The sequence below is a fragment of the Callorhinchus milii genome, unplaced genomic scaffold, assembly GCF_018977255.1.
Source record: "Callorhinchus milii isolate IMCB2004 unplaced genomic scaffold, IMCB_Cmil_1.0 Scaffold29, whole genome shotgun sequence".
Classification (NCBI taxonomy): Eukaryota; Metazoa; Chordata; class Chondrichthyes; order Chimaeriformes; family Callorhinchidae; genus Callorhinchus; species Callorhinchus milii.
In genome coordinates this window covers 2597405-2622761 of record NW_024704770.1, presented here as the reverse complement: position 1 = coordinate 2622761, position 25357 = coordinate 2597405, and the positions used below count along the sequence as shown (strand labels likewise).

General features: G+C 48.1%; 1 protein-coding gene across 5 annotated transcripts; it reads left to right on the top strand.

Moving 5' to 3' along the window:
• The first annotated feature begins 912 nt into the window (after positions 1 to 912).
• LOC103187565 (sphingosine 1-phosphate receptor 2) lies at positions 913 to 23638 on the top strand. Of its 5 annotated transcripts, XM_042344720.1 has the most exons (3): positions 913 to 939; positions 3038 to 3139; positions 22266 to 23638. In XM_042344720.1, exon 3 carries the CDS (start codon positions 22461 to 22463, stop codon positions 23538 to 23540), a length of 1080 nt encoding a protein of 359 aa, XP_042200654.1. In that variant the 5' UTR covers positions 913 to 939; positions 3038 to 3139; positions 22266 to 22460; the 3' UTR covers positions 23541 to 23638. The 5 variants fall into 5 exon arrangements, with proteins under 5 accessions (XP_042200654.1, XP_007905309.1, XP_007905313.1 ...); XM_007907118.2 differs by lacking the exons at positions 913 to 939; positions 3038 to 3139 and adding an exon at positions 13745 to 14237; XM_007907122.2 differs by lacking the exons at positions 913 to 939; positions 3038 to 3139 and adding an exon at positions 14273 to 14576.
• Positions 23639 to 25357: the final 1719 nt, after the last annotated feature.

Genomic DNA, 25357 nt, shown 5'->3' with positions numbered 1-25357 from the left:
GAGGTTAGAGGGCTCGGCTACCACGTTTCGGCCGCAAAATATTACAGTCAATTCACTTTACAGTGTATCCTGACACCAAGAACATTCTCAGGGTCTGCTTAGGATAGCTGAACTTCACCAAGCACGTATTTAAGCCTAAGATCCAGACTGTATTACTCAATTGCACATCAGAGAGAAGAGATCATCTTACCCTCATTCGGGTCTGGGCTGGATTTTAACTTGAGTCAAGATCAAAGCACAGTGTTCCAAAAACACTGCTCTGCCTATTCCCCCAAAGAGAAATCTATCATTTTATTGCTAACGATTAAAGCTGAAGAATTTGTTCCGACGTAGAGAAGAGAGTCCACACTCTGATGGCACGCAGCTCAGCCAAAGCACACTTCCTGTGCACTCTCTGGAATTAGGTAAGCAGGATGTGTTCCTCCAGAGAGAGAGAGAGAGAGCGCAAGTTCTGTTCCGATAACCTATCTCTGGGATTTGCACATGTAGGTGGGATGCATGAAAATCTCAGCTTGGTTTAGAGACTGGTGATGGGTTTCCGCATGTGTCAGCCACCCACCCTGCTGGTCAAATAAAAATATGGAGGGCACCAGGCAAGTCAGGTCTTGATGAGTGGGATTGCCAGGTGCTGATCAGCCTCTGAGTATGCAGTCTGGATGCCCCTTAATATAATAATATAATAACAATAATCCTTGCATTTGATATAGCACCTTTTCATGTCTTTGAGACGTCTCAAAGCGCTTCACAGAATATACTGTAAGTTTGAGTTGACTGTATATATTTTGTGGGCGAAACACATAGCCAATTGTGCACAGCAGCGTCCCCATAAACAGTCGTGGACTGAGTGACTAAATTACTTTTATTTCTTTTTTTGAAGGGTTTATTACCCCCAGAAAAGCGATCCGCCAATCTAACAACTGGATTCCTACTTATTGCTAGGTAAACAGAGGCGTGTGTGTGGAGTAAGGAAACTTGCCCAATGTTTCGCCTTGCCAGAGAATCGAAGCCAGGTCCTCTCGCTTGCGAGGCGAGCGCTCTAACCACTGAGCTACAGGATGCCAGCAATCTTGAGCAATACACAGATACACCTTCATGACTATTGCACGTGGAGTGAGAGTTATCTTTCGTTTAGCTTCCTCCCTCTACGGGTGTCAGTGTTCTGAGCGGGGGCGAGCAACCGTGTTAAATGAGCTGCCAGTTTCGATGAGAATGATGCTTCGTTGGTGTGAGCTGCAGCATTCTGCTCACAGCTGACAGCAGCTTGGAGAACACTACTGGGATGAATCAATTATTTATGTATGGGGTCACAAATTCTGTTTCTGTTTTAATAGCTTATGAGGTCAGCCCCAGGAGAGAGAGGGAGAGAGAGAGCTCAGTTTACAATAAAAGCAGCCAGATTGGAGCCTGGCCTTTCTGTGGAGACTCAGTGTTGCGCAGTGAAGGCTTGGACAAGCTGATGGGAGGGGATTGTGTCTCCAGTTTTAAGCACTCAGACAACTTTAAGCAAACAGGGTCTCATTCAACACTGTGCTCATTCTCCAGCCCTGCGCTGACAGTGGGGAGCACAGCCCAGATTGTGGACTGGAGTCAACCCAGTTTTGCATATTGTTTTGGAATAATTTCCCCACAGAGAGTGTCTGTAGATTTCATGTAATTAAATAAAATATTTTGTACAAGTTCTAATGGTTACCATAAACTCTGCCCTAATAATAATCCTTACATTTGATGCAGTGTCTTCGAGACTTCTCAAAGCGCTTCACAGAATATACTGTAAAGTGAATGGACTGTATATTTTGTGGTCATAATAGGTCAGTGACCCCCTCCTCCTCATTCTGACATTCCCATATCCCAGTAATGTTTAGTTACGCCTCCATCCCCCCCCTCCCCCGTCCCCGAAAACACAGATCTCTGTTCAGTTCCCACTGGATTTGAACCCTGCTCGCAGAGGTGAAAGGTCAGTATGTTGACCCCCCACCTCCCCACACACACTCATTTTCCCCCATTAGAGAGAGTAAGTCAGGTCCCGGCAGTTAGTTTACTCTAATGCTAATGGCTGACATTCACAGAGTAGCACATTTCAGGCAGTCTCCTGCAGAAGACGTTTGGGGCACTGAGCTTCGAAGTTTTACAGGTCAAAGTGCAATGTTGGGCACAAAGTTTAAGTGAAAACAAACTGCGTAATCCAAATCCTCATTGATGTTCCCCCCCCTCCCAGTCTGACCCTGGCTGATAGCTCAGCCTCTCTCCTGCAAATCTACTTCAAATCTTGATGGAGTAACTGAAGAGCCTGGAGATGTAGAAGGGAGGGATTTTAAGATTGAGGGAGACATACATGGTTCACAAGTCAGTGGAATTGAATTGGCTTCACGGCCTCACCGTAATTGGGATGTTCTGCCCATAAATCAGTCCCTTTGTCTCGCTCCCTCACCCCCTTCCAAGCAAGCCTCAAGACCCTCCTTTTCGACTGCGCATTCGGCCAGTCTCCTACCTCCACCACCCCAGATCCCAACCCTCTCCCTGCTCAGGTCGAAAAGCCCTGACTAGCCAGCGGCTCAGGACGCCCTCCCAACGTGAAAGGCGCTTTACAATATCGTTGTTGAATAATATTTCCTCGCCCTGCAAATTCTGCAAGTTGCAGTTAAACAACTGCAGTTAAATAACTGACTAACTTCACTCTCCCAAGTTACAAAATCAGTTTTGAGCGAAACCCTCAAGTGAGTTGTGTAACTACCATCAGTTACTCAAGCTCAGTTTGTGCCGGTTGATGGCAGACAGGGTTGACTATCGCTGCAAAACTTGTTAACTCAACTGCAGAAAGATCTCTGAGCAGCAGCATGATGCTAGGCGAATTGCAGTGAGCGAGTATGTGAATGCATTTTACTGTGTGTGATAGCAGGTAATCTGCTCTCTCTATCTCTCTCTTTTTCTGCAAGTTCTGTAATGTCCTGACGAGGAGCTTGGAGAAGCGGTTTGTGCATAAACAGTGTTACACAAGACTGATAGAGACTGACATTGTTTTAACTTCTTGTCGTTTTAGAGACATCTCCAAAGCATTTGCGAGACAGAATCTGTGAGTTTGTGACCTGTGATAAGGAACAATGAGAATCTGGAGGCAGCTAATACGGGACAGACAAAACAGGTAACAAGATATCATCTCTCACAGGAACTCAGCGAATGCATGGAATGTGCACTTGTGAGAGATAATGGGCACCTGCTTGACATAGATTTTCTCTCTCCATCAGTCGTGTGTTTTTTTTTGCCCTCTCCTCCTGAAAGTGCTGATTCATGACGGGGTGAAGTTCCTCCAGCCACTGGCGTCCGCTCATTATCTGGCTAAATGAAGTTCGGGATCCTTGCCAAACTAATTTACCGGTTTTATAATTAATAATAATAATAATCCTGGCATTTGATACAGCGCTTTTCACATCTTCGAGACGTCTCAAAGCGCTTCACAGGATACACTGTAAAGTGAATTGACTTTGTATTTGTGGGCAGCCAATTGCGCACACAAGCAATGGTGGATTGAGTAACCAAATTATTTATTGTTATTTTGGGGGTTTATTGAGGGATTATTATTCTTTGACTCAGTGCAAAGGATCTTGATAAGGGTAAGCAAGGTAGTCAGTTGATGTTGTGCACCTGGATTTCAGTAAAGGTATTCAGTAAATCGTATGGGGTGAGAGATCTAATGCAAATGTGGTGAAACGGTATACAAATAATCTATTGTACAGAAATTGTTTTCCATAACTGATATTCACCCTCATCAAACCAATCACGCCTTCTTTTGGACTCCATTGACATTGAATTGCTCAAATCCAACCGAGTGCTTTGGGACATCCTCCTGACATGAAAGGCGCTATACCAATATAATTTGTTCTTGAGTGCAGCCTGACCTGACTGTTTGCTGTCAATCCCTATCTGCGAGCGCTGAAATTCTCTGGAAATATTTTAATCAAAAGAGGGTGACAGTTGAACGTGGGTGAGGAAAATACATATAGGAATCGGTTCAAGACTTATCAGTAATACCTGAGTCACTCATTTGCCCCTGAAATCAATAACAGGGGACAGCACTGTGTTGATATCGTGAGTGGGAGGTTTGATTTGTTTAATCCTGTTGCAATCCCACCCTCGCAGAAAGAATGTTATGTGGGAAGAACCACACACAGTGTTTACGTTCAAACAGGCAGAGGGCAAGGGGAATTGTACACTGCACACACGTAATCCACACTCTGCACTCGGATTGGGGAATCCAAGACCAGAGGACATGACCCTCATATCAGAGCAAAGCTGGTGAAAAGAGAGTCCAAAAAAAAAGGACTTAACACAAATGATTGTGCAGTCCCTCCACCTCACCCTTCCCTTGCCTCCTTCAAGAACCTCCTCTTCGATGGTGCTTTCAATCATCCTGCTTCCCCCCCACCTGCCCTCCACCCTCCCCAATCTCGACCCCCAGCTCAGGTCCGAAACATTGACAGTCCAGCACCTTGGGACATCCTCCCAATGTGAAAAAGGCGCTATACAAATGTAATTTTGTTGTTAATGTTGATAATTTAAAATAATAAAGGGTAGATACAGAGAAACGATTTTCTCCGGTCAGGGAATCCAGAACAAAGGGGTCATAATCTTAAAATTAAAGCTAGGCCATTTAGGAGTTAAATTACAAAGCAGTTTTTCACCTGAAGGCTAGCGGAAATCTGGAACTCTCTCTCTCTTTCTCCCTCCCCCAAAAGGATTATGGCTGGGTCCATTCACATTCTCAAGACTGAGATGGATAGATGTTTGTCAGGTCAGCGGATCAAGGGATATGGGGCAAGGGCGGGTAATTGGAGTTGTGGTACAGATCAGCCATGATCTTATAGAATGGTGGAACAGGCTCGAGGGGCTGAATGGCCCCCTCCTGTTTCTATGTTGCTATAATACGGAACAGACCGCCGGAGGTCACGGGTACAGAGACGCCTAAGGCGTTCAAAAGAGATATAAATAAATACAGATGAAGTGGGAGCCCAAACAGAGAAAGTGATAGGGCCATGGGAGGAAGGTAGAGAGGGAGCAGGCGAGGCAGAGGAAATTAGGGAGAGAATTCCAAAGAGCGTTCTCGCCCACTGATGGCAGAGAGCCTGATTTAGCAGAACGATGGAGTGGTTGGGCAGTACGCACCACAGCGGATTACAGAGGCCTGAAGACCTTCCTATTCGACCATGCCTGCGGTCTCCTCCCTCCCTCCCTTCCTCCCCCCCAGCCAGGCATCGTGCTCCGTCACTGTCAAGCGCTCTGGGACACTGCCCTGCGTGAGGGGCCGCTGTTGTTGTCGGGTAAGAAATTGGGATAAAAGCTATAATATTGCATCTATCGTCTTTCAAGTCGGTAGATCATTATCTTCTCTGCGAGAAAATGTTCGCCACATCCTCGACTCTCGTACTGATATGCTAACGCTGACACTCGGAAATCAAAGCACACAAACTCTGCAAATTCTGCAACAGCTCAATCGGGGGCAGGAAAGAAAGAATAAGTCGTGTTCCAATTCTGATGCTCATCCTCACAATCCATCCTGTCCCAAGACCAGACCCTCACTCTCACACGCACAAACTCTCGCGCACTCTCTGGTGCCATATCTCTGCCTGTAAAACACGACGAGCAATAAACAGCCCTATTGATTACTCGTGGCGGTGCCTACTGACCCGCTTGGTGTAGCTCAAATGCAGACGACTGCTCCTCAGATATGATTTATTTTGACTGTGCGCAAGAGACTTTGCTTCTGAGAATTGAGGGGAGAGAGTGGATGCAGGAAATCCCGGGATTCACTGTGCAAGAGATAGAAGCGCAGAGCTGGTTTGCTGGGCTCAACTCAAACGTTCTCACCTTGGGATACTGTGCTCCAAGATTGCAATTTGATGCTGATGTGATGACACACACACATATACTGGGGAACAGTTAAGACCACAGCCTGTTTGAATGGGACCAAGTAGTTCGACTTTATCCTGCGCCAGTGATGGGGCCGAGCGCACAATGTGGATGTGTAACTGTTCTTTATTATTTACTTATTAATATTATTATTTACTTTATTATTTGTTTAAGCGAGAGGACCCGGGTTCGACTCCCAGGCGGACAGAGCAACACGTTGGGTAAGTTTCCTTACTCCACAAACACGCGCCTCTGTTTACCCAGCAGTAAGTAGGAACTCGGTTGTTAAGTCGATTGGCGGGTCGCTTTTCTGAGGCTAACAATCCCATTCCAAAAAAATAATAATAATTTGGTCACTCAATCCACGAGTGTTTGTGGGGACACTGCTGTGCGCAATTGGCTGCCGTGTTTCGCCCACAAAATACACAGTCAATTCACTTTACAGCATATTCTGTGAAGCGCTTTGAGACGTCTCAAAGATGTGAGAAGGCGCTGTATCACATGCTAGGATTATTATCATTATTTGCAACTGTTCTTTATTATTTATTGGATCCCCTCAATTTACACATGAGGACCAAGGTGTGCTGAAGAGGTGAGAGTGAGACAACTGAGTCAGGCTGAGATCAGTTATAATAATAATCGTTGCATTTGATACAGCGCCTTATTCATGTCTGTGAGACGTCTCGTAGATCTTCACAGGATATGCTGCCGAGTGACATGACTGTACATTTTATGGGTGAAAGTGTGTCAAAAGTCTGATCAGAGAGGGGGGAACTTACAATTGATGTCTCAGCTTAACGAATCAGACAAATCAGTCATCACAGAACCAGTGACACAATATTCTACGAGCAGGGTTTTAAAACCAGAAGCTTATCATGTGGCTTCCGGTATCTTAATTTGAGCAAATTAAGAAGAGATGCTTTGAGCAACTTTACTGAATGATTATGTTTTGGGATTGCTGTGTGGTCAAAGCTACACCACACCACAATTGAGACACTTGAGTGCACAATAGTAGAACAGACTAGTAAATGCACACAGCTGGCTCATCAAGGAAATGCCAGCAAAGGTTTCAGGCTGCTGTAAAATAATAATAATCCTTGCATTCGATATATATAGTGCCTTACCACGTCGTTGAGACGTCTCAAAGTGCTTCACAGAATGTATTGTAAAGTGTAGTGACGGTATATTTTGTGGGCAAAACATGGCAGCCAATTGCGCACTGCAGTGTCCCACCAACAGTCGTGGACAGAGTGACTACATCATTATTATTTTGGAGGGATTATTACCCCCGGAAAAGCGATCCCCCAATCGACTAACAACTGGGTTCCCACTTACTGCTCGGTAAACAGAGACGTCTGGAGTGAGCAAACTCGCCCAAGGTTTCACTGTGTTTGGGAATCGAAACCTGGTCACCTCGTTTGAAGGTTATTGTAATAACGGACAGATGGAAATCCAGAGCATCACCGTGCATCAGAAAGAGAAAGAAGCTAAGGGAGCATTTCGGGCATAACTCGGATTGGTTTAAGTGTTTGTGTTAGCGGGGAAAGGTCTGCTCTGACTGCGCTGATGTCCATTTGTTGCTGTGCAAGTCACAGGAAAAATTCATAGCCTTTCACAATCTGGAATACATTACACAGTCTACTTACGTCTTGCATCAGGAACTGTGTCACACAGCCAGGAAGAACGCCTGCGTTCCATTGCTCACATAAATCTGAGTGTCCAACCCGCTGTATCATTTTTTTTTCATTTCAAGTGATTTATCAGCACATGAGCTTGAACAAACCAGGCGAGAGCCAAACTGGAACAGCTCTCCTGCCCTAAACGCCACAGAGATAAAGGGAAGAGAAGCAGCTGATCCATCACATCATAGGTCAGAACAAGCAACAGCTAAAGATCTGCCCAGAGCAGCAGAGCACGCTGCGATGACAACAACAACTTGCATTTGCAAAGCGCCCCCCCCCCAACGCAGGATAGCGTCCCGGAGCGCTTGACAGTGACAGAGCGCGACTTTGAGCCGGAGGGAGATGACCGTCTTCAGGCACGACCTGAAAATGGGGAAGGAAGGGAGCGAGGCGGAGGGTTAGAGGGTTAGAGGGAGAGTTTCAGGGCGCAGTGGCTGAAAGCGCGGCCGCCGATGGTGGAAGGGAGGGCACGAGGGGCATGCAGGAGGCTGGCCAGCCAAGCAGAGGCAGCGGGTTGGGGGGAGAGGTAGGGAGGTGCCTGGACAAGGAGCGATTTGAAAACAAGTGAGGATCTCAAAGCACTTAGCTACCTTATATCTGTGGTAGGAAATGTATGGCTATTTTTAGTGATCAGATAAGACTGAAGTGTGCTGTGGGAGTGGATGAGACAGAAACTTATCTGTAAACAAAAATTTCATTACCTTCACCCAGAAACCCACTCATCCACCCACACACACACGTGCACACTCTGAAGGTTATCCAACTACTGGAAACTGACTGCAACACAAATAGGTTGATCTAAGTGACCCCTTCATGTGTCACAGAAGACGAGTGCTTCAGACAGTTGTGCGGCGCAGTTCGCCCTCACTGCTCTGCTCTCCTCATAGTCAGTCAGACAGTCAGTCCGTCAGACAGATAGAAGCAATCAGTCTAGACCCCGAGCTGCATCGTTGGAATCCATTGAGAAGATGATCTAAACAATTATGCCAATTATGTTACTGGCTGCACTCGGATCAGGAAAGTTTACAGCACGGGAATGTGAAGCAACATTGAACAAGATCCTCCACCACACAGCTCCTGTGTGCCAGCGTGTGTGTCTGTGTGGGCACAGCTCTTTGTGTGTGTGAGTGGGCACAGCCCTGTGACAGATACCAGATGTGAGTGGGCACAGCTCTTTGTGTGTGTGTGTGTGAGTGGGCACAGCTCTGTGTATATGTGAGTGGGCACAGCTGTGTGTGTGTGTGGGAACAGCTGTGTGCGTGGGTGGGAGGGCAGGCACAGGCCTGTACATTGCGATAAAATGTTCCAGTTTGAGAGGCTGAGAGGCGAAGGTGGAAATGGGATGTGAGTTCTCAAAAAGAACCAGTTGAGAAGAGGGAACGAAACAGAGGAACATAAAATGAGGAATTAACTGCAAAGTAATTGAGCTGCAATATGTCAGAGGCTGGTGGTGTGTTAGGTACAGCTTCTCTGAGGGGTTGTCACTTCCTCTGGGAAGCCTAAGATGAGAAGAATGTTTTATTATAGGCTCAACACACAGGGTCAGTAGTTACACACACAGATGCGCACACACACAGTGAGTCCTGTTTCACATACAGTGAGTGCTGTTTCACATCCACACACACACACACACAGTAAGTGCTGTCTCACACACACACATACACACACACAGGGTCAGTAGTTACACACAAATAGTATGTGCTGTTATGCAAACCCACATCCAGTGCTGTTACACACCCACACAGTTAGTGCTGGTACTTTCCCAATTGCATTCCGCATTTTTCATTGGCGTCTCTCGGAGATGTCTCGTTTCAAGGGTTACAAAACTTAATCTTATCCCGAGTTGCCCTTTCTCCTGTGCCTATTCTGAGAACTGTTCAGTCTGGGCCTCATCATAAATCGATGACTTTGGAATTCAATGAATGAGGATGTAACTTACCTGAATGTATATTATTGTGGATTACAAAATCAGGGTCGAAGTAAAGGATTGGGGCAGAGAGAATAATAATAATAATCCTTGCATTTGATGTAGCGACTTATCACATCTTTGAGACTCTCAAAGCGCTTTACAGGATAAGTCTGCTGTGTAGGAATCCGGTTCTGTTAGTCGATTGGTGGATCGCTTTTCTAAGGGTAATAATTCCTTCAAAATAATAGAACTTGCTGTAAAGTGAATTGACTGTATATTTTGTGGGTGAAACATGGCAACCAATTGCGCACAGCAGTGTCCCACAAACAGTCGTGGATTGAGTGACCAAATTATTATTATTTTTTTGGAAAAGCGATCTACCAATTGACTAACAACCGGGTTCCCACTTATTGCTGGGTAAACAGAGGCGTGTGTGTGGAGTAAGGAAACTTGTCCAATATTTCGCCCTGCCCAGGGCGATTGTTCTAACCACTAAGCTACAGGACTCCACTATATTTTGTTAACTCTGGTTGTTAAACAGTTAATTCTGACCCCACTTGGGAAACTACCCTCTTTCCTCCCATCACAGATCCTAAATCTGCCGCAGTCCACATTCCTTGCTGTCAGCCCGTTCAGAAAGTGCAGGCGGGTTGTGTGTTGGCTCCAAGATTCCTCTGATTATGGGCCAGGAACAAAGGTCTGAAAATCTTGGATTCAGACTCTCTGCTGTTCGTTCTCCAAGTACGCAGGCAGGGATGTGGACGCTCCCGTGGGCCCATAGCTAGTAAGCGCTCTGAGACGCTATATCCCGTGAAGGGCGCTATATAAATGCAAGTTTTTGTTGTATCCTGTTTCCAGGCCGTTCAAAGCAGGGGTACAATTTAATGAACGTGTCTTGCTGAATTGTTTCAGGTCAATCAATCTGGTCCCTGAACATTCAAGTACTTCCTGGGTAACCAGATCAAAGCTACGTTGAAGCCTTGGGACCTAGCTCCTTTTCCCAACGGCCAAACGGTGAGGGGTGAGGGATGGGGACTGACAAATGTACGCTTGTCGTAGCATTTTCCACTGTCAGATCTGCACAGCACCTTTCACGTCGAGAGGACGGTCAGGGATTTGGAACCGAGCTGGGCGGGGGAGGGGGGCGGTTTGGGATCAGGGAGGGTGGGGGTAGGAGGGTGGCCGAAAGCGCGGTCGAAGAGAGAGTCTCAAGGGAGGGGGTGAGGCGAACAGAATGTGGGATGGAGTTCCAGAGAGGCTGAAGGGGCGACCGCCTTTCTTCCAGAAAACCTACCCTGACGCCTTCTCATTACAGCGTTGAGCTGTTTGAGCTGTTTCTTAAATGAGTCCTGTCCCGAACCCCATTCCTGAAAACCCTGTCCTCGTCATTGTGGAAATGGAACTCTGGGTGAGGAGCCACTCAATTCTCACGTAATCAGCTCTCATCAGACCAGCTCCGTTCACAGTTCTGTGAAGGATTTCCATGGCATTTCGTGCAACCACATCAAACAGATTATTTTTAAGGTCTAGTACAAATCTTATGCTCTGCGGCTGATCGCATCGAAAACGGAGAGCTGTTTCCGTCCAGCCAAAGTCAGTGAAGAGTGTTGGCCATTCATGCTTACTGTGTAGCGGGGCGAAACATTGGTAAGTTTCCTCATCCGCACACACGCCTCTGCTTACCGAGCAATAAGTAGGAACCCGGTTGTTAGTCGATTTTCTAGCGGTAGTGATCCCTCCAAAATAATAATAATATTAATGTGATTACTCAATCCACGACTGTCTGCTCTTTCAAGAGCCGGCATGGGCATGATGGGCCGAATGGCCTCCTTCTTTGTTGTATAATTCTATGATTCTATGTCTGCGGGGACGCTGCTGTGCGCAATTGGCTGCCGCGTTTCGCCCACAGAATATACAGTCAATTCACTTGACTGTGTATCCTGTGAAGCGCTTTGAGACATTATTATTGAGGATGAGATAAAATGGAGAGTCTTCTTCATCCAAATGGGTGAGCCCTGGATGTTGCAATAGTGGACTGTTTCAGCCTCTTGTTTACTTCAATGGGAATATTAATAGATGTTCTGTTTGAAAACTGGCTGTATGTCAGCTGCAGATTATCCCAGATAGTCGCAGACCGCTGGTATTTTTTCACGCACTGTTGCACTGTGTATGGGAGAGGGTGCATTATAGCGGACTCTGGTAATAATAATATTAATCCTTGCATTTGATACAGCGCCTTATAATGTCTTCGAGACATCTCAAAGCGCTTCACAGGATATACAACAACAACAATAACATTAAGTTTGTAAAGAGCCTTTCATGTCGGGAGGACGTCCCAAGCCACTGAACAATCAGGGATCAGGACCCGAGCATGGGGGGAGGGGGGGGCAGGGTTGGGATAAGGGAGAGCAGAGAGGGGTAGGAGGGCGGCTGAAGGCACGGTCAAAAAGGAGGGTCTTGAGTCGTGCTTTGAGGAAGTGAGATGAAGGGATTTGTGGGATGGAGTTCTAAAGAGTGGGAGCAGAGAGACTGAAAGCCCAGCCACCGATGGTAGGGCGGGTCGGGCGGGAGACCTGGATCAGGCCGGAACCCGCTGAGCAGAGGGAGCGGGCAGTTTGCTAGGGGGTCAGCGGGTCAGAGGTGTAGGAGGGGGAAAGGCCTTGGGGGGCCCAGAAAGTGAGGATGAAGATTTTGTACTTGGTGTGTGGTAAAGTGTAAAGTTAAAGCCATATACTGTAAAGTGTAGTGACTGTATATTTGTGTGGGCAAAATGCGACAACCGATTGTGCACAGCAGTGACCCACATACAGTCGTGAATTCAGTGACCACATTATTATTAGTAGTATTATTTATTTTGAAGGGATTATTATCCCCGGAAAAGCGATCGACCAATAGACTAACAACCGGGTTTCTACTTACTGCTGGGTAAACGTGTGTGGAGTAAGGAAACTTGAATGAATGAATTATTATTATCAATGGTGCATTAAGCGATATTTGTTAGGTCAGGGTATTAAGGGATATGGGGCAAGGGGTGGGTAATTGGACTTGAGGTACAGACCAGCCATGATGTTACAGAATGGTGGAACAGGCGCGAGGGGCTGAAAGAACAACTGTATCAAAAACAATAATAAATTGGTCATTTTCAATCTACGACTGTTTGTGGGACATTGCTGTGCGCAATTGGCTGCAGCGTTCGCCCACAAATATACAGTCAATTCACTTTACAGTGTGTTCTGTTAAGCGCTTTGGGACGTCCTCCCGACGTGAAAAGCGCTATATCAAATGCAAGGATTATTATTATTAGTAGTATGTTTCTACAGAAACATGGTGATGTCATCTCACAGCTGTGACAGTATTTCCAGGATATCTATTTTTTGGGGTTTCCAGTTTTAATAATGAGGAACTAATGAGTATTTGATGGTGAGGCACAGACAGAGAGGGGAGTATTTCTGTTATCTCTCAGGGTTTGAACTCTGACTGTTCTCTTCCTCGTGTGTGACTTTAACTCTCTCGGACCCTGAGAGAGAAAGTCCTCCCTCTCTCTCTCTCTCTCTCTCTCAAACTGCCGGCAGATCACATTCTCCCCCCAAAAATATAAAAAATATTATATGTCGGATTTGCTAATAATTAACAACAGGAAAAGTTGCTTCAATTCACAATGTGATACTGAGCCTCGCGAACATGAAAGGTGACAGTGAACGATGGTTCAAGGACAAGTAGTTCCTTCAAAACAATTATGATAATACTAAATTGGTCACTCGTGCACAGCTGTTTGTGGGATGCTGCTGTGCGCAATGGGCTGCAGCGTTTTGCCCATAAAATACACAGTGTATTCTGTGAAGAGCTTTGAGACGTCTCGAAGGATTATTATTATTATTATTATTACTATTATTTGTGGCCTCGGTGTCAGGGAAACACAGCAGAGAGCCGACACGACAGTGTGACGCTCACTGGCTTTGACGTTCGGACAGCAACAGAGGGCACTGGTGGCAGCTTGTCAGAGCAAGAGGGAAGAGAGAAGATGGGACTGAACGAAAAAGTTTCTGGCGTTACATTTATGAACAGGAATCGGCTATCGATTCCGCCCCAGAGATCACATCTGCTTCCTCCGTGTCTCCGAAAATGTCGACTCCACAAATCCTCTCGAAGAAGGAGGGCAAAGATGAATTCTGGCAGCTTTTGTGATTGAACACAATCCTCCCCATAAAACACACACACACACACACACAGTGATGTGGAACCAGAGAGAGAGAGAGAGAGAGAGAGAAGGCAAACATCTGGGTGGGACCCTGGAGATCCCATTAGCATCTCAGCTTTGAACCCAATATCACACACTGGGGACAAACTGTTAGGATACAATTAATAACCCACAGCGCTGTGCGTTTGGAGACGTTGCTGCGAATCGGAGGGGAATTGAGTGGAGGCAGAACAGAGGGCGAGAAAGGAAAACAGAGAGAACCCCCTCTGATCCACAACGGGGGCACCGCCCGCCCTCACCCACAGTTAGTGTTGCGCCCCGAATAGTCTTCGCGGAAAAAGAACGTGAAAACCACGAGCACAGAAAGGGAACATTTTTGCTCAGTGGGTCTGAGGCGGTATGTGGAAAGGGGGCGTTCACTCCTGTGTGAGAGTGTGTGTGTGTGTGTGTAGTGAGTGTGTAGTGAGTGTGTAGTTTGGCTTCACACCAACACAGCATTCGGCTGAGATCTTTGTTAGACTCGGGGACAGAGAGACCGTGATTCACAGTAAGTAAAGAGTCCCTGAACTTTATTATACATCTGTAACTTGGGCAGTCACACCGCGCGTGTGTGTGTGTGTGTGTGTGTGTGTGTTTTCCAGCAGAAAAGTGGGGCTGTGCTGTGCTGTGTTTGAGCTGAGGTTTGGTTTTCCTTCCCTGGGATCCACACACTGAAGACTTTCCCCCCGAAATACTTCCCCATTGCAGTTGTTTGCCATCAGAGGAGAGGGAGAGGGAGAGAGAGAGGGAAACACAGTCTCTCCAACGTTTCACAAAGGAACCATTGAACCCCAGAGCTGTGACTGTAGGGTTTAAAGTCCGCGACAGCAGTTGTTGTGGATACGCTGTGAGTTTGATGATCGAGTGGTCGTTCTCATCCGCTTTCGGTCCCCCTTTTCTCTCTGGTTACAGTGGATGTGGTTGTGATTCCTGGGGCACGGCGTTTGCTGTAGAGAAGGGCAGGGCAGGGCAGGGCAGGGCAAGGTAGGGCAGGGCAGGGCAAGGTAGGGTAGGGCAGGGCAAGGCAGGGCAAGGTAGGGCAGGGCAAGGTAGGGTAGGGCAGGGCAGGGCAGGGCAAGGCAGGGCAAGGTAGGGCAGGGCAGGGCAAGGTAGGGCAGGGCAAGGCAGGGCAGGGCAGGGCAAGGCAGGGCAAGGTAGGGCAGGGCAAGGCAGGGCAAGGTAGGGCAGGGCAAGGCAGGGCAAGGCAGGGCAAGGTAGGGCAGGGCAAGGCAAGGTAGGGTAGGGCAGGGCAAGGCAGGGCAGGGCAAGGCAGGGCAAGGCAAGGTAGGGCAGGGCAAGGTAGGGCAGGGCAGCCAGGGCAGGGCAGGGCAAGGTAGGGCAGGCAGGGCAGGGCAGGGCAAGGTAGGGCAGGGCAGGCAGGGCAAGGTAGGGCAAGGCAAGGTAGGGCAGGGCAAGGTAGGGCAGGGCAAGGTAAGGCAAGGTAGGGCAGGGCAAGGTAGGGCAGGGCAAGGTAGGGCAGGGCAAGGTAGGGCAGGGCAAGGTAGGGCAGGGCAAGGTAGGGCAGGGCAAGGTAGGGCAGGGCAAGGTAGGGCAGGGCAAGGTAGGGCAAGGCAAGGTAGGCAGGGCAAGGTAGGGCAGGGCAAGGCAAGGTAGGGCAGGGCAAGGTAGGGCAAGGCAAGGCAGGGCAGGGCAGGGCAAGGCAGGGCAAGGCAGCCCAGGGCAGGGCAGGGCAGCCCCCAGGCAGGGCAGGGCAGGGCAGCCCCCAGGCAGGGTAGGGCAGGGCAGCCCCCAGGCAGGGCAGGGTAGGGCAGGGCAGGGCAGGACCCAGGGGCTGGAGTGGCCATTTGAGAGGAGGTGATGCTATCGAGGCTCTGGTTTAAGACGGGACTGAGATATAAAGGTGGGCAGAGGTTTGGACAAAGGGAACACAGACAGTCAGTCAGTCAGTCGAGGCCGAGAGGAAATCGGAGAAATCCATAGGGACACTTGGGGGCCGAGAGAGGGATGGAATCAGTGGACCCCTTCCCACCCCAACCAAAGGGAGAGGGCGAGACCAGGGCTGGTTACACAGAGTCACCAGGGTTACTAGGGCTGGTTACACAGTCACCAGGGTTACTAGGGCTGGTTACACAGTCACCAGGGTTACTAGGGCTGGTTACACAGTCACCAGGGTTACTAGGGCTGGTTACACAGAGTCATCAGGGTTACTAGGGCTGATTACAGAGGGTTATTAGGGCTGGTTACAGAGGGTTATTAGGGTTATTAGGGATGGTTACAAAGGGTTATTAGGGCTGGTTACACAGAGTCATTAGAGTTTTTAGGGCTGGTTACACAGAGTCATTAGGGTTATTAGGGCTGGTTACACAGAGTCATTAGAGTTAGGATGGTTACAGAGGGTTATTAGGGCTAATTACACAAGGCTATTAGGACATGGAATGCTCCTTACGAAACATTGTGGTGGAGGCAGAATCAATTCGACAGATGTTTGAAAAAGAAAGGTATGACAGGACGTGCGGAACTGGGAGGGCAGAGAGGGGGTTCTGGGACAGGCCGGGGGAGAGCAGGGGAGCCTGGGCGGGGGGGAGTGCGGGCATGGCGGGGGAGAGCAGGGGGACCTGGGCGGGGGAAAGTGAGCATGGCGGGGGAGAGATGGGGAGCCTGGGCAGGGCGGGCTAGGGGGCAGGGTCAGCGCTGGCACAGTAGGCCGTTTAGCCTGTGAGGGTGTGTGCAGTGATGCTCATTCCTGGGAAGCCACCATCAGATTTGGGTTCAGGTTCAAGTGTGAAAGTGAATCCGCAAGTGGAATGGAATTGTCCATTGTGTGGTCAGAGCTCCGGGAGCTTCCCCGGATGTGGGGCGCTGTATAAATGCAAGTTGTTGTTGTTTGGGAGCTGGGTACAGGGTGTTGGCTCGACCTTGACGTGGCCACTCACTCTGTGCCTACCTGTGTTTGTCCACCAATGGTTTGGCTAATTTTGGAAACCAGTTTGGCTCGATGAGGTGGAGTGTCGTGCTGTCAGTACCTGAGGTGTGGAGGCGCTGACGGGAGTCAAGAAAGAAGGCCTCCATTTCGCCCACAAACTATACAGACAATTCGCTTTACAGTGTATCCTGTGAAGTGCTTTCAGACGTCTCGACGACGTGATAAGGCGCTGTATCAAATGCAAGGATTATTATTATCTTGCTCAACTGGAGAAACTTAGCTCTCATCCATTACCTGATGTCCGTCAGACATTCCGTCAGGACAGCATTGGTCCTGGAGTCGACTGGTGGAGGCAAAAGATAGCGTCGGGTGCCATCCGCGTACATGTGGGAATTAACTGCAGAGTGGATAAGAAAGAGTAGCTGGTAAGGGGGTGACATGGGGACTTTATCTCTGACTTATCAGCAGCTCAACTCTGTTGCACCTCATGTCTACCTTATGTTGTTTCATTCTCTGGTGTAAATCCCCCAGCAGATTACCGGGCAGAAATTTCTCTACAATTAAGTTTCACATTCTCATTTTAAACTCGCTCCGACATGTACTGTTTCCTCTGGAATGTCCCACAAACACCCAGCAACTGGCAAATGTAAATCGGGGCATATATCTACCAGGTGCCAACGTTACCTAGCTGGGTGAAGTGAGGTGTAGGGAGAGCACAGCTGTGTGGTATGTAGCACTTCAACAGTAACAATAAGTTAACAAATAATAATAATAATCCTTGCATTTGATATAGCGCCATATCACACCTTTGAGACGTCTCAAAGTGCTTCTTTTACACGGCGCCCCTCGCGCAGGGGAGCGTGAGGGGCGCTGCAGGAGAAGAGCGCATGCAGTAGGACATTTCAAAGCACTTCACAGGATTTCCTGTAATGTAGAGTGACTGTATTTGGTATAAATTTACACACAGCAACATCCCACAAATAGCTGTGGAGTGAAAGCATAGCGAGGGCTGTGGGCTGGAACCAATTCACGCCAATAAAGGGAATCTACGAAGATAGAATCATAGAATTATACAGTACAGAAGAAGGCCATTCGGCCCACCGTGCCCATGCCTGACTCTTTGAATGAGCTATCTGCTATCCAAATGAACCCCCTCGCGCCCCCAGCTTTCCCCACAGCCTTACAAATTTGTCCTCCCCAAATATTTATGCACTTCTCTCTTGAAAGTTGTTATCGAATCTGCTTCCACCATCCTTTCAGGCAACGCATTCCAGATCCAAACAACTCGCTGCATGAAAACATTTACCATCTCCCCTCTGGTCCGTTTGACAATTTTATATTTACTTAAACCTAACAGGGAAGGAAATGATATGGAATAAAAGTTATTAATCATGAGCTGATTGTGCAAATGGCAAAGAAATATAGTTGCTTCTGGTAACGCAAAGCCACACTGAATTTTTGATGCGATGACTGATATTACATTTATCTGATATCTTTCGGTTTCATTAGAAGTGTTCTGCTCGTGATCATCCTATTTGAAAGTTTTTTTTTCGTCAGCCGGAGTGCAATAGACTGGGGTTGTGACCCCATCACACACATAGTGATCACAGAGAGACTTGGGGGCTAGAGGGAGAGTAACTCGGGAGTGGGTGACTCACTACTTCCGGCTTCATCATTTACAGAAGGCTTGGCCAGATTCTGTGCAAAGAAACATTAACTCCTTTCTGCTGTGGTCATTATGGTGGCCGTGTAAATCCTTACTCATTAAACAAAGGTCTTCATTGAGAGGTTTTTTTCGAAAATGCTCTTTCTCACATTAATGTGACTGTAGGTCGTGTCTTGATAATAATAATAATAATAATATTAATAATAAATGTTGAATTTGATATAGCGCCTCATCACGTCTTCAATACGCCTCAAAGTGCTTCGCTGTAAAGTGTAGTGAGTGTATATTTTGCGGCAGCCAATTGCGCACGGCTGTGTCCCACAAACAGTTGTGGATTGAAGTGACCAAATTATTATTATTATTTGTTTTGAAGGGATTATCACCCCTGGAAAAGCGATCCGACAATTGACTTAACAATTGGGTTCCTGCTTACTACTAAGTGCGTGAGTGTGGAGTAAGGAAACTTGCCTAACGTTTTGCCCTGCTTGCCTGGGAATCGAACCCTGGTCCTCCCGCTTGCGAGGCGAGTGCTCTAACCACTGAGCTACAGGACTCCACAAAGAGAAAGAACGACTATGACAACTTGCACTTATGGCCGTTATATCAACTGCAAGAATTAGGCTCACAAAATGCCTGAGCCTGCAGGGTATAGAGCAAAGGTCTGTTGGCAGCTGGAGTAAAAGTATTGTGCAGCCAACTGCCTCCTAAGTGAGGTAACTGAATAGTTAGTCTGTGCAAAGGACAGCTTGAGGCATGATGATACAGAGTGAGGCTCCCTATCCCTCTCTCTCTCTCGCTCGCTCTCTCTGTGCCTCCTACGTCAGGCTAGGAGTCAGGGCTATGGCGTGGGTTGATTAGTTCCAGGTTCGTTTGTGATCAGAGGCAGCTGTGGCCGAAGAGTTTCAGCCAAGACGATCAAAAAGCAGCAGATTAGCACAGAGCTAGTGCGGAGAGCAGGGCATTCAATCCCGACAGTTGTGTGTGAACCTTGAGCTCCCATTGTGCTGGAGGATGGGTTTGAGGATGGGTGAGATTGGGTATTGCCAGTGGTGTACCCGGCAGCAGCGCCAGGGCAGGCACCAGACACCCAGTTGCCACCAGTAACACTGCGTTACTGTAACGGCCAGTGGAGTCCTGTAGCTCGGCGGTCAGAGCACTCGCCTCGCAAGCGAGAGGACCTGGGTTCGATGCCCCGGCGGGTCAGGACGAAACGTTGGGCAAGTTTCCTTACTCCACACGCGCACGCACACCTCTGTTTACTCAGCAGTGTGTAGGAACCCGGCTGTTAGTCGATTGGCGCATCACTTTTTTGGGAGGTAATAATTTCTTCCAAAAATGTTATTTAAAAAAATAATAAATCGGTCACTCAGTCCACGACTGTTTTTTCAGACGCTGCTGTGCGTAATTGGCTGCCGTGTTCTGCCCATAAACTATACAGTCAATTCACTTTACGGTATATTCTGTGAAGCGCTTTGAAACGTCTCGAAGACGTGATAAGGCGCTGTATCAAATGCAAGGATTATTATTATTTTTTTTCATGGACTTTGGAGAGCGAGGATTTCACCTCTTGCCCATGTGCCTCATTGGGTTGGAATCATGGAATCATAGAATGATATAGCCAGCGCAGAAGGAGGCCATTCGGCCCATCGTGTCTGTGCCTGCCCTTTGTAAAGAGCTACCCAAATCAATCCCACTCCCCTGCTCTCTCCCCGTAGCTCTGCAAATTTGTCCTCCACATTGGAGAGAGACAATCAATCACAACGACAGAACAAGTGTGGGTGGTTTGGCTTCTCGGATGGAGGAGGCAGATCTAACGGGAGGAAATGACACAGAATAAAAGTTATCAAACATGAAATGATTTTGCAAATGGCAAAGAGATAGCCTGGGTTTCCTGCTGCTTCTGGTAACACACTCATCAAATCCACACTGAACTTGCGATGTCGATGCTCAATAGAATCATTTGTCATCGTCGCAGACAAGCAAAAAAGAACTCATCAGTTTCCACGGCAATGACTGATGAGTTTTGCATGACATGTGTCACGTACCATATTCAGTATATAGAGGGTACAGTACCCAACCCAATCATATAATATAAATGCAAGTTGTTGTTGCCTGCAGTTCATAAAAATAATCCTTGCATTTGATAGAGCGCCTTATCACGTTTTCGAGTCATATCAAAGCTCTTAATCACTTAATGCAGGCAGGTTTCTAGTGTCTGGTTTTAATTCTCTTATCTCTGGTGTCAACCAGGTGTGCTTACATGCTAATGTGGCGGTTGCTGTGTAGTGAAGAGTTCATTGCCATTTAGCCACAAAAACCAGAGCTTCAAACCTATCAGTTACTCAGAATTTCAGTTTTGCAGCCTTTATACAACACTTACTTTACTCTGCAAGCACCATTTTGTTTTTTGGAGCTAAATCTGTACCAGAGCACATGATGAGAGCTTTGTGCATTGTTACCTTTCAATATTATATCAACAATTTTATTGTTAATGTAATAATAGTTGTCCTCGCATTTGATACAGCGCCTTATCATGTTTTCAAGACGTTTCAAAGCGCTTCACAGAGCATACTGTGACGTGTAATGACTGTGAAAGCCCGTTGTGACTATGACTGTGAAAGCCCGTTGCGCACAGGAGTATCCCACAAACAGTCAGGGATTGAGTGAGTGACCAAGTCATTATTATTTTTTTGGAAAGGGTTTGGTACCCCCGGAAAAGCGACTCACCAATCGACTTAACAACCGGGTTCCTACTTACTGCTGGGTCAACAGAGGCTTGCGTGTGGAGTAAGGAAACTTGCCCAATGGTTCCCCCTGCCAGGAATCGAATCCAGGTCCTCTCACTTGCGAGGCGAGCGCTCTAACCACTGAGCTACAGGATTCCACAATCAGCAGTTGTGTCAAGACTGAATGGAGCGATACAGCTATTTGCGCATTTGAGCTGTGCAGGATTGATGATCTGCATCTCGTTGATGGTGAATCAAGTATTTGATCACACTGTGTGTGTGCCTGTGTGTGCATGTGTGCGCATATGTGTCCATGTCTATACCGTGTTGACAGTGTAAATTGTAAATTTCACTCTCTGCTCAAGGCCTGATCAGTGGCCTGTCCCCATAACAGAGGCTGGGGTTTGAGAGTGATGGACTGCGTTGGGAAGGGGAGTGCTGTGTTCAGATCACTCCACACACACGCCTCTGTTTACCTGGCAACGAGTAGGAATCCAGTTGTTAGTCAATTGGCGGATCGCTTTTCACACTCATGGGTGAAACGCTGTCGCCAATTGCGCACAGCAGATACGCTCATTTACAAGCCAGGTGTTGGCAGACCCTGACTGACTGTAGACAGAACTGTTCTGTGCTCACCTGAAATACACATAGGCAAGGGGAACAGAGACTGGATAGTGGGTGACTGAATGATCTCCCAGGCAAAGACTGGGTGAAACGTCGGCTGACTGGTTCAGGGACATTGGCTGAAACTCGTGTCTCCCTCCGACAATTCGAAATTACAGTGGTCTTTCACTTCCCCTTTCTATATTCTCTGGATGATTGATGCCTTCAGACTTTCTGTCTGCATTTCTCTCCACGTGGCTGTAACCTCAACACTGACGATGACGTCTATCAATCTAACAGCCACGTTTAGGTAAGAGCATCAGTTTCGCCCACAGAATATACAATCAATTCACTTTACAGTATATTCCGTGAAGCGCTTTGAGAGCGTCTCGAAGACGTGATGAGACACGTTATCAAAAATGCAAGGATTATTATTATTTAGCTGGAACACTGACCTTTGTGAGGAGTGCTACATAAATGCAAATCGGAGGTGTTGTTACCGTTGTATCCTCCTTCAGGTATTTTACCTCTGTTTACCCACGAGTAAGTAGGAACCCTGTTATTAGTCGATTGGCGGATTACTTTCCGGTGTTTAAGAATGCGACGATTACTATTATATCATTATTATCCTTAACTAATCTCTGATGATTTCTGCAGGTGACGATAAAGCAAGGTGAGTGAGGGGTTGGAGACCGCTGGAACCTTAACCCACGGGAAGCCTTGGAAGTGTGTGTGTGCGTGTGTGTGTGTGTTGAAGAAGCCACAATGCCCTTGAGGAGGTCAGCGAGCAGCCGGGGGCTTTTGTAGGATAATAATCATAACAACAATAATAATTATTATTGGATAGAGGGGATGCCTGAGCCCTACCCAGCTGAGACCATGAGCACCTTAAACAAGTACTACAACAAGCATCTGATAGCTGTGCACTATAACCACACGGGCAAGCTTGACCACAGCAAATACCAGACCATGGAACTCAGTTACATCTCCATCTTCTTCATCGTCCTGTGTTCGTTCATCGTGCTCGAGAACCTGCTGGTGCTGGTGGCCATCTGCAGGTACAAGAAGTTCCACTCGGCCATGTTCTATTTCATCGGCAACCTGGCCCTGTCCGACCTGCTCGCCGGGCTGGCCTACATCTTCAACGTGGTCTTCTCGGGAGGCAAGACTCTGACCCTGACTCCCCTGCAGTGGTTCGTCCGGGAGGGGACCATGTTCATCACCCTGGCGGCCTCCGTCTTCAGCCTCTTGGCCATCGCCATCGAGAGGCACGCGGCGATCGTGCAGGTCAAGCTGTACGGCAGCGAGAAGAACAGCCGAATGTGCCTGCTGATCAGCGGCTGTTGGATTCTCTCGATGCTGCTCGGGGGGATGCCTTTGATGGGCTGGAACTGCATGGACGACCTCCTGCAGTGTTCGATCGTGCTGCCGCTCTACTCCAAGCGCTACATTCTCTTCGTCCTGACCGTCCTGACTGTCATTCTCCTGTCCATCGTCATCCTGTACGTAAGGATCTATCTGATCGTCAGGTCCAGTCACCATGAGGCAGCAGCGTCACAGAACCTGGCGCTGCTCAAGACGGTCACCATCGTGCTGGGAGTCTTTATCGTGTGTTGGGCGCCAGCGTTTATCATTCTTCTCTTCGACGTGGCCTGCATGGGCCAGGCCTGCAAGATCCTGTACAAGGCGGAGTATTTTCTAGGCCTGGCCACCCTGAACTCAGCCATGAACCCCATCATCTACACGCTGCGGAGCAAGGACATGCGCAGGGCCTTCCTGAAGGTGATCTGCTGCTGCGGGTTCCTGGGAGACGGCTGGAGGCCGGAGAAGTGCCTCTTGGCTCTGCGCAGCACCAGCACCTCGGAGCGATCGTACCACAGGCACGAGTCCCCGGACTCCCCCATGATGCCCGAGTGCACCACGTGTGTGTGAATCGCCCGTGGCACGCACAGCACCGCAATGGAGGGTGAGGCTCGCGGCACACACATACACACACAGAGACAGCCCCGTAACAGGGGTGATGCTCACACACACACGCGCATGCAGACATACACACGCTGACACACACAGACACACACACACATGCAGACATACTCACACACACACACAGCAGACACACTCACGCAGTCACAGCAGACACACTCACGCAGTCACACACACATGCAGACATACTCACACGCATGCAGACATGCACACACACAAACAGACACAGACTGACAAACACACACACACAGACGTACTCAGACACGCAGACAGACACACACACACATCAGGGTATAACCTCACAGAAAGACACCACCCCCCCCAGTAACAGGTGAAGTTACTGAACTCTACATGTGCTGACGACTAATGGCCAGACCAAAAACTTTCTGTTCAGCGATGTGAGTGTGTACTCTTTGTGCGAGTATGTTTTCTGTAGTTCACTCTGACCGCAGAGCAGCATCTCAGCCCAGTAGCCACTTATTTTCCTCAACCAACCACAGTCGTGTCGTCGTTAAACACCCTTCCGCTACGTACCTGTCAACTGAGCAACTCATCCATCAACTGCACATCAAGCAAGACATCAAGGGGATTCCAGTCCGCAACACCTCAGGGATGAGGTGTGAGTTCTCCTGATGGCTCGGGACAAGTTTAAGTCTCCCTATCAGTGTTCAGAATCTCGAGGTCTTGCAGGAGAGACAGCTGAGCCAGACCAGAGCTGCTGCAGGAGGGAGAACATCAGTAACTAGGGTGGTGATCAGGACAACAACAGCACCTTTCACTTTGGCAGGTAGTCCCAAGGTGCTGGGCAGGGGCAAGGTTGGAATTAACGATAGGTTAACAAGCACAGAGACTTTTTCGAGCATCCCTGCACACTTCTACACACACACACACACAGGTACTTGTGCACTCACTATAACATAGCTGTCAACACGTATATGATTCTTGCACACATCTGATCACACGCAATCGAATAAATGCACACAACTGCACACATTTGTAATTTGAATCCAGAAATGTCAAGGTTCACACTCACCCCGTGGATCCCGATTAGTTTGTTCATTTGAAAGAGGTTAATGTTGAGGTCTCGTCACTGCCCGTTATCTCTGCCCGTTCCAGCATTGGTGTCCGTACTTTCAGCCACTACTCCCCGAAACTCTTCCTCTATCCCTCCCTCCGCTATTCCCCTTCCCTCCCTCCTTCCTTCCCCACGTTCAGGTCGCTCCTGAAGACCTTCCTATTCGATCACCTCCCCCACTCCCTCCGCCACTGTCAAGCGCTCTGGGAGGCTCCCCTGAGTGAGGGGGCGCTGTGGACTTTGGAGATCTAGTCCCCAGCTATGTCCGACCACCAACAGAATATCAATCCCAATCAATCGCCTGACAATCTACTGCCGATTAATCTTCAAGCTGAATCTCCTCTCTAGTTTGACGAACTCCTCCCAGCTCCCGCCACATTTTCACATTTACATTGCCTGAGAGGATTTCAGAGGAGAGTCGCACAAATACTAAGCGTTTAATGTCTACAGCAATCAAACGGTTCAAAACCAATTCTCTTAGCTGTGATGTGCAGATTTGATCTGAGGTGCCCTCCTTGCCTGACCTATGATTATTATTTTTGTGCACTTGGCCAGTGGAACTAAGCTACCCTCGGTGTCAGCTCCTGTGCGTGAAAGAAATCGATTCACTTCCCGCCTGGCACTGCACGGCTCATTTGTGTCACGGTGCAAACGTGTGTCCGTGCAATCAATTCACCCACAACCCCCTCCC

Coding starts and splice junctions, on each gene's coding strand:
- LOC103187565 (XM_042344720.1), top strand. CDS start 22,461: ATGCCTGAGCCCTACCCAGCTGAGACCATGAGCACCTTAAACAAGTAC.